The sequence below is a fragment of the Penicillium macrosclerotiorum genome (assembly GCF_028827735.1).
Source record: "Penicillium macrosclerotiorum strain IBT 26536 chromosome Unknown utg000008l_segment0_segment0, whole genome shotgun sequence".
Lineage (NCBI taxonomy): Eukaryota > Fungi > Ascomycota > Eurotiomycetes > Eurotiales > Aspergillaceae > Penicillium > Penicillium macrosclerotiorum.
The window spans coordinates 122614-136968 of NW_026643087.1; the positions used below are offsets into that span (position 1 = coordinate 122614).

The following is a 14355-nucleotide window of genomic DNA, read 5'->3' on the forward strand; positions in this document are numbered from 1 at the left end:
TGGATCTTGATCCAACCCTTTCGAGGGTTGTTTATATTCCTTTTTCAACGACATCGAGATACTTACTCCGCTAATTATTCTCTTCAACATTTTTATGTATAACGTAAATTAGATTCTGCGAGCAATTCTTGATTGATCATTACAGAGAAATTCGAAAACAGTTTCTCCTCTGGACACATATTTTTTAGCGGTATCCCGCTCTTCAAAATTTAGTCTCCGGCTTTGGAAAACTTGAGCATCCTTCATTTCACATATTCAGTTGACACAGGCTTTCTTTCAAATATCTTGATAGATAGACACTCAAAAACTCATTTCTCATCCCACCGCCAACACTTTAGCCCAGATCACTTACATTTAATCTCCTCGCACAGACATCCAGATCTGCCATCAACCATCTCAGCCATTACTGTATCACCGAGGTTTCAAAGTTTCGATTGAGAGTTGGGTTTTCTGCCAGCACTGTAAGCACTGTAAGCACTGTAAGCACCGTAGGCAACACATCACCGACCATAAGTACCCATATCCATTAGTATCTTTCCTATATTACCGACTCAATCCTTCAAATAAACCTCCAGGTTGTCTATCAGACAGACTTTCCATAAAAAACCTCACAATCCTACATACGGCGAGCGGCTATTCCTATATTATATTGATATATTGCTTCTACCATGTGGGCAAATCTCATTCTCATTGGAGCTTTCCTTGCTGCTAGTGTCACAGCTGCAACTCTGCCACGTGACGCTATTAGTTCAAAAAGTGAGCTAAATAAGAAAGATATTGATCTCGGAATGAGTGTTGTCTGCGATTATATGTACACTTACACATGCGACGGGGGTTCTACTATTACATCAAGCGACTGCGCCAAGAAATGCACGTGTAACTCCAATGGCGAGGTCCTCTGCTCCTCAGCAATCGGTAGCTGTAGCTCCGGTTCTGTCCAGCTCTTTTGTGAGGGATATGACGATCCAGATCCCGAGTGCGGTTGTGTATCACGTTGAATATTCGCTCACTAATAGCTGCATCAAATAACTATTGTGAGTCAATTATTGTGTCCTTCATTTATTGAGTTCAAGCCTACTGACGCCACTGTCAGTAGTGATGGCAGGGTAGTTCGGAGGAACAACGTCGTTGCCAGGGCTTTTCTCTTATGCCCACGGCAGTTCTTGTTTGTGTTTGAGAAGGGACAAAGACGGCCCTGACGTTGAATTGGTCTTGCGGGAGTCAACATATCATGTTTAAATTAGTAATTCCGTTCACCACAATGAGAAAAGGAGCTTTTGTCGTAGCTTCTACATATTAGCTTCAAAAAAACAATGGTATCGTCGTCAGAAGTAGTGTGAACTCCTCCACCAATGAGCGTACTCCTTTCCACGTATTTCCTTACTAGGGTTTTAAAATAATTAAGGCAAAAAAAAGCGACGCGATAAGTTTGAAAATTCCCTTTCGTCCTATCCAAAGGCGAATTTGTCGCTTTTTGTCGCCTTTACAGTCGATGTGTAGTTTACGACCGGGGTGACGCGTGCTTGGTAAAGTAGTCTTCATCTAGCAAGTCTAGCTGCTGAACTATCTGTAGGCCCTCATCAACAGTTAAACCCTCTTCGCAGGGTATTTGATCGATCGAGTACATTTCTTTGCCACTTTCGTATTCGGTTCGCGTAGGTTTGTAACTTCTTGTGCTAGTAGCGCTGTGTTGTGTAGCGATATGCAGTGTCCTTGAATAATCTGATCTAGCATTATTTTCGACGGGCTCGAAGAGCTATTAACCGTTGATTTAATAGACCCTTGAGCATAGAAGCTTGCTTTTGTATGTAGCTGAACAACAGTCCTTGGTGTCTCTGGTGTAAATTGGCTAGATCGGCTGCTTGGACGGCTGCTTGGTAATATACTGTTCGTACAGATATATTAAGCTTTGAGAGCACCTTTTCTGCATTGATTGATGCTAAACTACTAGTTGCAAAGCTATTATGAGTAGTAATTGGTTGGTAGGCTTTTTGTCGTGCACGTTGATAGTCTTCTAAGAAATCAAACTTGTCGATACAGTTACATCCTCTGCGTGCAAGATCACTTACAGTGTAAAGCGACCATATGCACACTTAAGCACTGCAAAACCACCCAATATCAAGCGATTGTAGTAGATATGAAGAATATGCAGGCATATAAAGAGGAATAATATCATTTTCTGACAAAATTCGGTCGAATTGGGCCGTAAGATGACTCCCATAGCCATCAAGAATCAGTAGCCGAAACCGGCCACGAGACTGTGAATTTGTGGACGGGATAAATACTGTATTTTTGTAGCCAGCGTAGTCCAATCTCACCAGTAGTTCAGCCAATATTCGAGACCTCAAATCGCGAATCTTTTGGTAGATTATAAAACCAACCCGCAATGACAACTTCACCCTTAAATATCACACATAGCGGTATTGAATAGCCATCTGTACAGACTGCTTCAATAGCAGTAATCCATTCGCGATTCCCAGGTTGTAAGATAGATCTTCGGTCATAGTCTTCTACTCTTGTACCCACCTTCTGTACATACTGATATAATACACATCGCGAATCCAGTTTCATCAAAGTTATAGATATCCTCGGGTTGGATACTGTTCTCATTAACCACACGTTGAACAGTAAACAAACCACACTCGTAGTGGTTTATGGTCTTTATTTAACACGCGCTGGTAGTCGTAGCAACTCGAGAAATGTGTACGAAATTCAACGCGCTGTGAATAACTAAAGTTGATGACTAATTCTTGCCTTCCGTAGTTAGTTAGCTGACGGGTTATTACCGCGCGCAGCGACTAAATTATTAGCCATATATCGCACAGTAGTCGGTCTAGGTGCTGCTCCACGCGCATCCATAGAGATGAGTAGTAGCAGCTGGCGATTAAGGTATGAATCGCTAACTCTGGAGACAGATTTCGCTATGTGGAATACCAGTTTGAAGCCCTCAGGCGCTGTCCTCGGACTGAATACTATCTTGATAAATACCTGCAGTCATTGCCGCGTGATCTGGACGAAACTTATGAGCGCATGCTGGGCTGGGCTGACGAAGATTATACTTATGGTGCCCGACGGATTCTAGCTCTATTATGCTACTCCTATCGACCTCTTTCGATAGCAGAACTTGCGGATGCATATGCGGTTAATATCGAGAAGCTACAGCTTAATCCTGGGAATCGGCTGCTAGATTTCGACGGCATCAAGATAATGTGCAAAGGATTTGTTGAGTTCTCGGTTAGTAGCACTCCGATTAATGAGGAAAGAGCGAGTATGAACGCTTGGCTTTCTCATCCATCCGTCCAGGAATACCTTATGTCGGACTATATTTGGCCACAGAATGGTCGGACAGATCCACTACGAGTTGAGAATGGGCATACCCTTCTATCAAAGGTCTGCCTCACATATCTCCTCAAAATGAGCCCTGAGGAGGTGAACCAAAATGAGTCAACCACTGATTGGCCGCTCGCTCGTTATGCTGCTCAATATTGGTACCATCACTACGAAAGGGCTGGAGACATGAGATCGCATGTTGACCCATTGATCTTGAAGCTTTTCAAAGATACCAGAGGCTCTTTCATAAACTGGATAAAATTTTGGGATGCGGACGAAAAGGCAGGTGGCACCGGCGAAACGCTGGCCACTCCAGCTAGAGCTGCAACTCCAGTATACGTCGCTTCGTTTCTAGGGCTTCACTGGCTTTTAGAATACCTTCTAGCTGGCGAAAAGGGAGAAAATTGCGGAACAGCGACCCTTGTCAACGAAGAAAGTGGATGTCTTGGGAATGCTCTCCAGGCCGCGTCATTCAATGGCCATGAGGCCGTGGTGCATACTTTATTGCAAAAAGGTGCTCATGTTGACCAGCAGGGGGGTCGTTTCGGCAACGCCCTTCAGGCCGCATCGTATAAAGGACATGAAAAAGTAGTTCGCTGTCTACTAGATCATGGAATCAATATTAATTACTCAGGGGGGAATACGTCAATTCTTTATTGGCAGCATCGTACAACGGACATCTCGAGGTTTTCCGCATGCTGCTCAATAGTGGCGCTGACACTAGTGCTCAGCTGAGTGGTATCGGAAATGCGCTTCAGGTTGCATCCTGGAGGGGTCATACGGAGCTCGTCAAGATTATGTTAGAGAAAGGTGCTGATATCAATGCCATTGGGGGACGTTTCGGCAATGCACTCCAAGCTGCATCATTAAAAGGCCACGAAAGAACTGTGCGATTGTTATTAGAAAAGGGCGCGGATACCAACATCCAATACGGAAAGCTTGGAAATGCCTTACAGGCTGCTTCGTGGCGAGGGCACCAGAATGTGGTGCAGATGTTGCTGGATAGCGGTGCTAGGGTCAATACCTTGCACGGGCAATACGGAAGTGCCCTTCAAGCAGCCTCACTAAAAGGCCATGGAGACGTCGTACGGTTACTGCTAGGGAAGGGAGCAGATCCGAATTTATGCGGAGGTGAACATGGCAGTGCATTAATAGCTGCATCCCACAATGGCCACGAGAAGATAGTGCAGATGCTGATAAATAGAGGAGCGGATGTCAATTCTCAAGCAGACAGTAGCAATGCATTCGCAGCAGCCCTATCGAGAGGTCACCAAGTTGTCATGCAGCTTCTAATTGCCGCAGGAGCAATGGAATAACCTCTTTCCACTATCGAACAAGCACGTTAGCATTGTTTTCCCCCACAGAATGTCGTCTTGAGAACTATTGCCATGTTTGTGGCATTTCCATGCATCTTTGGTTTCATTCTGTATTTTGGAAAGTGTACCATGATGCTTGGCAAGCGTCATACTTGTTCACGCTGGCCGCCGCAATGTTCATATTGGGAAGTCTCCGCACGACGACATGAGGTGATTGAGTGATAGCTGCGAAAACATCGCTTTTATCCAAAGTTTGGAATATGTATTTTTCTCATTCCGATATTTACGCGCCAGCCGAAATATTCAATGCATGCATCCTGTCAACTCAGTAGCATCGAATAAGATCCCCCTACGTAAAACATTGCGCGGTGCGGACGCCCTTGTTACATGTTTTACACTATATTCGAAAAATGTTGCCCCTGCGGAGACTCAGACTTTCTCTCATAGGGTTTAATCAGAGCGACTTTTACAATGAGATGATCTAGCCAAAAAGTATTCTAGAAAAGGATTGGTTATCATCTCGAGGAGGTATCCTATTCCTGTTTAGCCACTAATAAGGAAACCCCGAGAAACCTACAATCAAATGAAGAATAGGCATAAATCCGGCAAGGCAACAGGCAAACGTGCGTCTCAAGAGCGAAAGCTATAGCAGGGGATCGGCTTACGAAGCGAAGGCTACAAGAAAGGGTTCTTTCATGACTTGATTTGCATATTTTTGTTTCCTTCCGCTTTCGCCATGCCATTTGAAGGATTTGGTGGCCAATAGTTATTGGATGCGTATATCGAGACCAAAACATTCAAGATTTTTCATTCAGAGCAGGAAAAAAAAACTTGATAGTAGTTTCACAAAGAAACGGAGAGTGTTGGTTGGCTTTGGTGTTCGGCTAGGAGTGCTGACGCGAAACTATGTAGCAACTTCAGCATTCAACTGAGAGTTTCAACAGCTGTATCCTTTTCATGAAGAGCTTTCGATCAAGCAATATGTTAGGAAAATGTGGTTCACCACTTGAAAGTTTCAACCAATAACAGAAATCCAGTAGCTGCTATTGGTGATCTAGCTTTCGGGGCGTACGGAATGTAGGGACAGTGGGACAGCGGACACGTTCATTAGAGATACACCTGTTGACGCAATTTACTCATGGCCAATCGGTTGATCAGTAAAAAGTGGACTAAGCGCTTCCTGATTTATACTAGCTGGCGGGGGAAAGATTCCCGAAGCAAAAACAGGGGGAAATGCGTGCAACAGAGAGATATCACTACCAGAATTGATCGGCAAGCTCACAAAAACAAGAATTTGCAAGCTCTAGATTTCCCTTGGCGCAGGTGGTATTTTGGTTGCGTATGAGCCAACGCGACTGCTTAAATTGCTGTAATATCGTTCAAGGATAATTATACGCACAGATATCATTCACGTCTAGTTTTCTGGTCCATATATTATATAGGGCATGTAGTTGACGGTGTTAGGACTCGTCCCTTAAGTGTGATTTGCGAACATCGTGTTTCATGGACAGACATGAGTCTGTCATGCCTATATTAGAATTTAACATAAAAGAGTGTTCCCAACTAGTCGGCTTCCATGAGGGTAAAGCAGGAGATTTAGCGAAGTAACGAAAGAGCTTAATTTGATTGGTGGAACTATCTTGTGATTTCAAATAATTTTTCAGCCCCCACCGTCTCCGTAGTCTCTTAACTAATATCATGATCTGTAACCCCGCTCGGGACACGTGCGCCGTTCATTGAGCCAAGCAATTATTGTCTCTGTTCTGGTCCGTCTAAAAGTGCTTGAGTGCCACGAGAGCCCCGGCTGTCTGCAACTAGTCGATCCCTCCCGCCTCACTTTTTCGTTTCAACGAAAGAGCTTAATTTGATTAGTGGAACTGTCTTGTGATTTCAAATAATTTTTCAGCCCCCACCGTCTCCGTAGTCTCTTAACTAATATCATGATCCGTAACCCCGCTCGGGACACGTGCGCCGTTCATTGAGCCAAGCAATTATTGTCTCTGTTCTGGTCCGTCTAAAAGTGCTTGAGTGCCACGAGAGCCCCGGCTGTCTGCAACTGGTCGATCCCTCCCGCCTTACTTTTTCGTTTCAACCCCCGCCCCCGCTCCCCCTCCCCAACTCCTCTTTGGGTCTCACATGGACAGGGACCAGATGCTACGCCCGCGGTTAATGTTCCAGTCTCAGAGTAATTAAGACTATATTTCAGGCCGTCATTACTTCCCCTTAAATTCGCGCTTTGTGCTTTCCAGAACGTAATAATTGGTCTTTCTATAATGCTATTGGGCAGTAACAGGTTTAGAATCCTTGCAACGTATACGTCTCTTGAGCCTCTACATATGCGTAAAAAAGTCAACTTTTCTGACGCAACTGCCATTTTTCATACGATACTAGACTCGAATGCTCAATATGTGTGATATGAGTGATCTTCGATTATTCTTGCCTTATTGATCCGCCAGGCATGCAGGGGCATAAGTTTGACTATCCCAAATGATCAACTCGTTGAAAGATATTTTGGCACTTATCAAAGAATGTTCCAGCGATGGTAACGTGAATATCATAGATGTGATCATGCCAGCATTCCCCTCTTCGTCTATTGGGTCCTAGATCCTGACCTTCAATTAGGGTCTCAAGGTCGGTCGGATTTGTGCTCGAAATCTGCGGCCACACATGACCACCCTCGGTGCACAACCGTAATTTGCTTTCAAAGCAAGGGCAATATCAAGGGCGCCAAGAAAACACAAACCATTAGTCTCGGGGCTAAGCAGATCCTGATCTAATGAATTCCCAACTTGAGCTGCGCCAGAGATAAGAGGTGGGATCAGGTCGAGATAACAAATTGTACTAATTGTAAGTTCGATAGCGCAGATAACCTCGGCGAGAATTCGCATGTTATTGGTTGGATCGAGATCCAACTCTCTTCCTCACGCTTATTCGTCAGCATGCTGATTGACATGGGCTCATATGATGCCTTTTTCTGTAAGCAATACGTACATTAACGTACATAATGTAAGCGTCGCGTACAGCCACCAAAAAATTGGTTGATTTTTAGCTTGCTTTCGCAGCAACCCTTCAGTTAGTTGGGCTTGGCTGAAGACGACCAATCAAGTGCAGAATTTCTGGACCGGAAATTAGGTCTCAAAAGTTGAGTCATTTTCCCATGCCAGACAGGCGATCTAGCATACTATGGGGTCGCTGTCAGCTTTTTTCTTATTAAACGGCCAAGCGAATTTCGAGCTTTGTCCCTTCTCGATGAGATTTTCGCGGCCGCAGTTCGCGTATCGCAGCCCGGTGAGACTAAAATTAACTTTGCCGTCGCCTTTGTGCCCGCGGAGTCTTGATTTCAGAGCAGACGCACTGAATACAGAGATCCTTGCCTTGTCTTTGAACTTGACCATATTGAGCTAAATGTTTTTTTCCGCTGCCTATGTCCTTGCGATTGTAACTGTTTGTAAGGCTTGTAACCGAACTAGATAAGTCACATTCAACTTCGCGACTAATTGACTGCCTCGGCAGAATGTTGGTTAATATGTAGCCTTATGTTGATAAGTACCTTTGAATTATGATCAGTTAACTATCCAGGACTTCTGATGTAACCTAGGGCAGGGTCCGTTCCATGCTCTTCAATCAGACATGGATGTATTCATCTGGTAGAAATATACATTTCCCCAAGCTCTCCGGATCTGTGAACAGCTATATGCTAAAGACAACAAACAATAAGTCTGTTCATTATCTTTGTTTGTCTATAATTCTTGTGAATTATAATCAACGTTATCAGTTGATACTAAGTTCTAGCCGCTTATTCGGCCATGGAGAGTCCTTCGAGCAGTGAAGCCATGAAATGCGATGAAGCAACCTATAGTCAGCGAAGAAAATTTCAAAATCGTCTCGCTCAAAGAAGATTCCGTAAGTGGTTTCTCATAGCTCTAGGAATATTCTATTGATTCGAATAGGTGAAAAAGCAAAGCTACGAAAAAATACAACCCCGAAAAGCAGCCAAACGGAAAATGATCCGTCGAAGAGAACTCAGGGGGACAGACAGCCAGGATTGTCTGATGAGCACGGATTGTCAATTGTAAATGAAGTTGACTTCATCTGGCAACACGCGAGTGGAATAACGGACGAGGCCCAGAACTTGAGTCCTTTGCGAACGGACGAATATGATAATGTTGTCCGAGCTGCGCCAGATCCACAAATTCTATCTCAACAGGTTCAAACTCCTTCGAACACCTTTCAGCTCCATGTAAGGTCTAATATGCAACTCAATGGCTTTCATACTTATATGTACTGATATCTATCTCAAGGAACCGAACGTTTCATTAGGATTCGGGCTATGTTTAGATCAAGATCATTTTGCCACTATAACGGACCAAATACGCCCTAACAGACAATCAAGTCAGGATACTCGACGAGCGTCCATTTCTGATCGGGCTGTTTCTCGAGCTTGTCCTGGAGAGTATGAGGTAGGATAGCGTTCGTTACAATCCTCTACCATCTATTCATATTTTTCTAGGCCATGCACGAGCAACCGCAGCATTATCAGTCTGTCGTACAAGGGCAAAGACTGCAGTTGTATAGCCAGGCTCGGAAATTTGTTGATCAGTCGATATCCTTGCTAGATGCCGGCGTTTTACTCGGAATTTTGCCTAGCAACCCACACCTGCGTGATTTGCTCACAAGTGCGCAAATGGCTATCCAATCTAGAGCGTCATTGAACGATAGCGAATGAAAGCTCACATATCATTTTGAAACTCATATGAAACTACTGAGAGGCGTATAATTGACTTGTCAAATTCAAAACGAGCGCCAATTCCCCAGCCTTCGCTTCATTCTCACCAAGTCTATTATCAAAGCCTTTTTACGAGATTTTTTTTGATCAGCTGTTGCGTTTCTTGTATTCAAAGTCTGCATTCAAGAGCATCGAAATATAACCAGTGTTCCCCCCTGCGGCTCTATACAAACCGTTTCTGTATGCAAAACGTACCCAGCAAAGTAGTCAATCTAGCAATGTTTTGGAAGGGCTATCTCATACCAAAGCTATAGAAGATGCCTCCACCATATCTTCTCTCCCTTTTCCGCCATAGTAGGCTCAATCTCAATCCCAAGCCAGCTCACTGAGCCGTCGGGGCTAATCAAGAACTCAACGCGGGCGGCATTAGGAACACCCCATCGTAGTGCTATTTGAAGCCAGTGTGTCCCGGAAACATGGAAAAGATCTATTCTCAAATCTTTGGAATATTCATTGGATCTTGCAAGCGAAGCACACAAGTCAGGAGTGGTTCGGTTCAGTCCGCCATAATTTCGATCACTCCCGGTACAATTACCAGAAATTTCCAGGTTTGGGTAAGCTGGGTGTGTGTAAGATCCCTCATATGAAGAAAATTTGAGCGGACTTGCCAAGGGAGGATCAGGGATTTTAGGATAAAGCTCTGATGATATGTTTTCAGAAAGATACGTGCCGTTGATTATTGCATCGCCTCTATATTCCATTCAATCAGAAACTTTTTTCGATAACAAATACAAGAGAGCGAATCTAGAAGATGTTTTCCATACCTTGCAACCCAGTCAAACCGATTTTCAATGGGAACACCTAATTCTTCATCAATCAGATGATAAGCAAGCACATTGGCAGCCGCGTTAACGCCATCCATATTGTTGCCTAACAACACTATTCCAAAATTTCGCCGTGGTAGGAACATGACGCATGCACCATATCCGAATTGGGATCCTTCATGAAACAAAACTATTTCACCATAATATACTTGTGACATCCATCCCAGCCCATAGATTGTAGGGGACTGAAACGGCTCAATTGGATTCGGTGATACGATAGAGTGGCCACCAAATAAAGTTGCATAAGCTGTTTGAGAAAAAGGTGGCCCTCGATTTAGCATGGTAGAAATCCATTTCGCGTAATCTGATACGGAAGACAAGATGTTGCCTGCGCCTCGTAAAGTATCGATGGAAACCCGATCAGTGGGAACGATATCACCATCCAGATCCACGTAAAAGCCTTGGGAAATATCTTTGTTTGCGTTTTGCGCCTCGGAAAGCGAAAGGTAAGTCTCCGTCATGTTCAGGGGCAGCCAGATGTTATCGGTCAAAAAAGTTCCTAAAGATTTGTTCGTCACGGTTTCGATAAGGTGAGAAGCTGCACTGTACATAAGGTTGCAATATTGCCATTCTGTCCGCGGAGAAGCAGTGAAAGGAAGATCCCTCATTGATTGTACAGCATCTTGAAGCGTTATATTAGCAAGCCAAACCCAGTCGTGGCGTGGCATGCCAGAACGATGAGATAGTATGTCAACAATCGTCATGTGCAATGTAGCCCAAGGATCATGGAGAACAAAATCCGCCGGGATAATAGTATGGACAGGGGTATTCCAGCAAATAGCCGGAAAATTAATATTATCGTCAACAAGAAGAGAGATAGCTGCTGAAGTAAAAGCCTTGGTCGTGCTTCCCGTAAAAAACAGAGTGTGTTCTGTTACTGGTTGAGATGTGAGAGTATCTGAAACTCCGTAACCCTTCATGATTCCTTCGTTAATCCATGCACCCGAACAAGACTTCGAAGCCTTCTTTGAGAGACTAGATAACTAACTTTCAAAAATGTTTCGCCTTGAGAAACGGCGACAGCAAGGCCAGGGATCTTGAAATGTTGGAGCGCCCATTCGACCTTCTGGTCGAAATCTACATTCAAGGGCGAAATGAAGTGGCTTGCTTGCTCTCTTAAGGGGGTTTGGAAGGTCGTAGAGCCAGCCGGGCTAAAGAAGGGAAGCATGAGTACAAACAGCAGCCGCATTTGGAAGGTATCAATAATTTTTGGTAACAAAGCTGCAAATAGTCAACGAATAAGCCGTGCATAGCTCTTTCTAATAGGAGACGTCAAAGTTATCTGCGGAGAGAGGAGTGGGTGGTGTGCGCATGACTCATCATTCGCAAAGGGGCCCGCCCCTTCTTTCTTGAGTAGACTTTGAGCTGTCCCAGCAAAGGCCAGACACGTCTAGATTGTACCAGGGACCAATACTCTGGCAGTTGACTTATTCCCTTCTTCTAGGAGGATTCGATTACTGTCCAAGAATAGGGCTGAAGCAGATCGGCTGTGTCTTGGTTACTCGTATCCTGTGCCTGAAAACAATTTGTGATTAAATTTGCTATTCTGTAAAGTGGCCCAGATCTAGGTTCAGTATTTAGCGTGGTCAGTCGCTCTGGTACTGGATTTAGAGCTGGACTATGGCGGAGTCAGCTTCAGCGGCTCACTCGGCCGCTACCCACGAAGTATCTATCGGAGTATACGTTCAGCCAGCATCCACCGGTCAATGGGTACGAGTATCGTCGGTTGCATTGATAACTAGAACATGATAACGCTACTAGCTCCGTATAACCAGGATGCTTTCCACCTCGAATAAGCGTTGGAAATATTTACTCTCACAATGGGACGCTCCACCGATGACTCAGAAGCATTTCTTATGCTATTTCAATATACCATCGTGTCCTTAGGAAGGGTTGTGCTGTCGACGTCTAGTCAAATAGTAACTCCAATCCTCGGCCTTTTCCAATGCTCCTAAGCACTAAAAATTCGATCTAAACTATCAAATTCCTCATGATCTCCTCGGCTCGATGCTTGATAGGCAGTCTCTCTTGAAATGGCGTTGCAGAAGGTCATATAACCAAAGACCAAGGCGGTTTCACGGGAGCAGAATTTAAGAGTTGCTTTCTTATGAGACTTGGCTGGTGTGTTTATCGCGCGTCAGAGAGTCTGTCTCTCCTCTCTGTGCCCAAGGGCTGCTGCCGTAGCTCCTTCCTGACCGGATAGTATACGCTTCTAGCGGTCTTCGCAGCCTTATAGCTCAGCCTCGCGCAGTCTAAGGGAGGGGTTCATAACTTTCAATTCTATTTTTTTTCTTTACACAGCCTAACGAGTCACGTATGACACTATCTTGGCGCTAGATCTGGCTACATTTTGCCTTATTATTAATCAGAAGCTCAACTAGTTTCGCGCAGGCGTGAGATTTCTTATTTCTCCAATTCAATCCTTGGCATTATGACACTATCGAACGCAGAGAGAGAATACTTACTCTACTTGACATCTAAGTCTATTAGGGCAATCAACGTCGAGACCGAAAATCAGGCAGAGAGTATAACCTAGACTTTGTTCTGAAAACTCTATATAGTCACGACCGTTGATGTAATATTCCGCAGGGTTGATTGAAATTCCAGGCGCGAGACTATGCATTCAGTTCTATATGCGCTTGGAAATGACCCTGGTAAAAGCACCAATTTGAACATTTGCCTAGAGTTATCAATAGTATAATCCACTATTCTAGCATTAGCAACTGTAGATGGGATAACATGTATGGCAGATGCATAAAGGAAAACAAATTTTTGATTGCGAACATCGTCTTCATAGTTAAGGAAGCCACCGTCCGCGACCGACGTTTGTTGTCATTCACGCATCAACCATACATCGTCATTCCATCCCCAGCTATCAATACATCATTGAATAGGCTTCCACCAATGGATAACTGTATGATCCTACCAAATTCTCGAACTTGGGATTGTGAGACTTACGAAGGTTTGGAAATACAGACGTTACTATGGAGCAAATTATCTTTGCCCTAAGTCTGTTGCGAAGGTAAGCCACGACGAAGTATAAGAAAAGAACACGGAACGCTTTATAATATGTAAGAGGCGAGTGGCTTAGAAAGAGCGAAATGGTTCCTTTCTCACCGTAGGACTTCTTTCTCAAAGCCAAGATGGATACCACTTAGATCGCGGCCTATTTTATTGAACTCGGCGCGCGATATTGCCGAAATGCTTTCTCTCAGATATTTTTCGGCCTCACCAGGCTATTTTTCACGCGAGATCTATACTGAGCATCAGGCGGACAATACTTCTGGAACTGTCGCGGTATCGATAGTGTCCGGTACCCCTGGAGGGTTGATATTGATATATGCGAATAGTGGATTTGCCGTATCGTAATTAGGCTATTTTACCTTTCAAACAGCTGATTCACATTAGTGGCGTCTATATTATGTCAGGGCCAGTTCCGATTTGTCATTAATATAGTCCAATAGCTTCAGACATAGGGCTTGTGGAGTCAAATGAACACAATACTTGACTAGCCGGTGTTTGCTGACAATTTGGCGAGGATGTTTCACACTATTCGGGACAGCGAAAGAGAATTCATTACTGTGCTTGCGTGTCTGATACTCCCGAAAGTGTCATCTAAAACATAAATAGAGATTCGGCAGCTTGTGGCTAGACGCAAATGTATGTCGTTATATGTGCACTAAAGCCAATGATAGGCATAATGAGCGAGAGAAGATAAAAGCGAGAAATCAGTGGGTACCGTTGATTTAAACGACGTTCTACCGGGCGGTAGCAAGCATCATGAGATACTTCGAATAGCTGACGGGCCACGCCTTGCTGACAGTCGTGCCCTGCTGACAGTCGTGCCCTGCTGACAGTCGTGCCCTGCTGACAGTCGTGCATTGCTGACAGTCGTGCCCTGCTGACAGTCGTGCCCTGCTGACGGGTTACTCTAGGCTACATGCAGCTTCCGATGCAACACCACTCACTCGGATGCGAGGACAGACGCTGCCGCTGACGCTGTAAGGGCTTGCTCTCCTGAAACTGAAACCGCTCCCCCGAATATCTATAAGCGGGCTCGCTTTGCATATAATCCTGAAGAGGACTACGCTATGGAGGA

General features: G+C 44.5%; 2 protein-coding genes across 2 annotated transcripts; both read left to right on the forward strand.

Annotated features, from left to right (window-relative positions):
* Window positions 1-2863: 2863 nt before the first annotated feature.
* On the forward strand, window positions 2864-4646 carry N7462_008251 (ankyrin repeat domain-containing protein; the record flags this gene model as incomplete). Its single annotated transcript, XM_057079966.1, has 3 exons — window positions 2864-2889; window positions 2916-3899; window positions 3965-4646. The coding sequence occupies 3 exons, from the start codon at window positions 2864-2866 to the stop codon at window positions 4644-4646; spliced, it is 1692 nt and encodes a 563-aa protein (XP_056930294.1).
* A 2939-nt stretch (window positions 4647-7585) lies between these two features.
* On the forward strand, window positions 7586-7984 carry N7462_008252 (uncharacterized protein; the record flags this gene model as incomplete). The annotated part of the gene is made up of 2 exons (XM_057079967.1): window positions 7586-7622; window positions 7815-7984. 2 exons carry the CDS (start codon window positions 7586-7588, stop codon window positions 7982-7984), a joined length of 207 nt encoding a protein of 68 aa, XP_056930295.1.
* Window positions 7985-14355: the final 6371 nt, after the last annotated feature.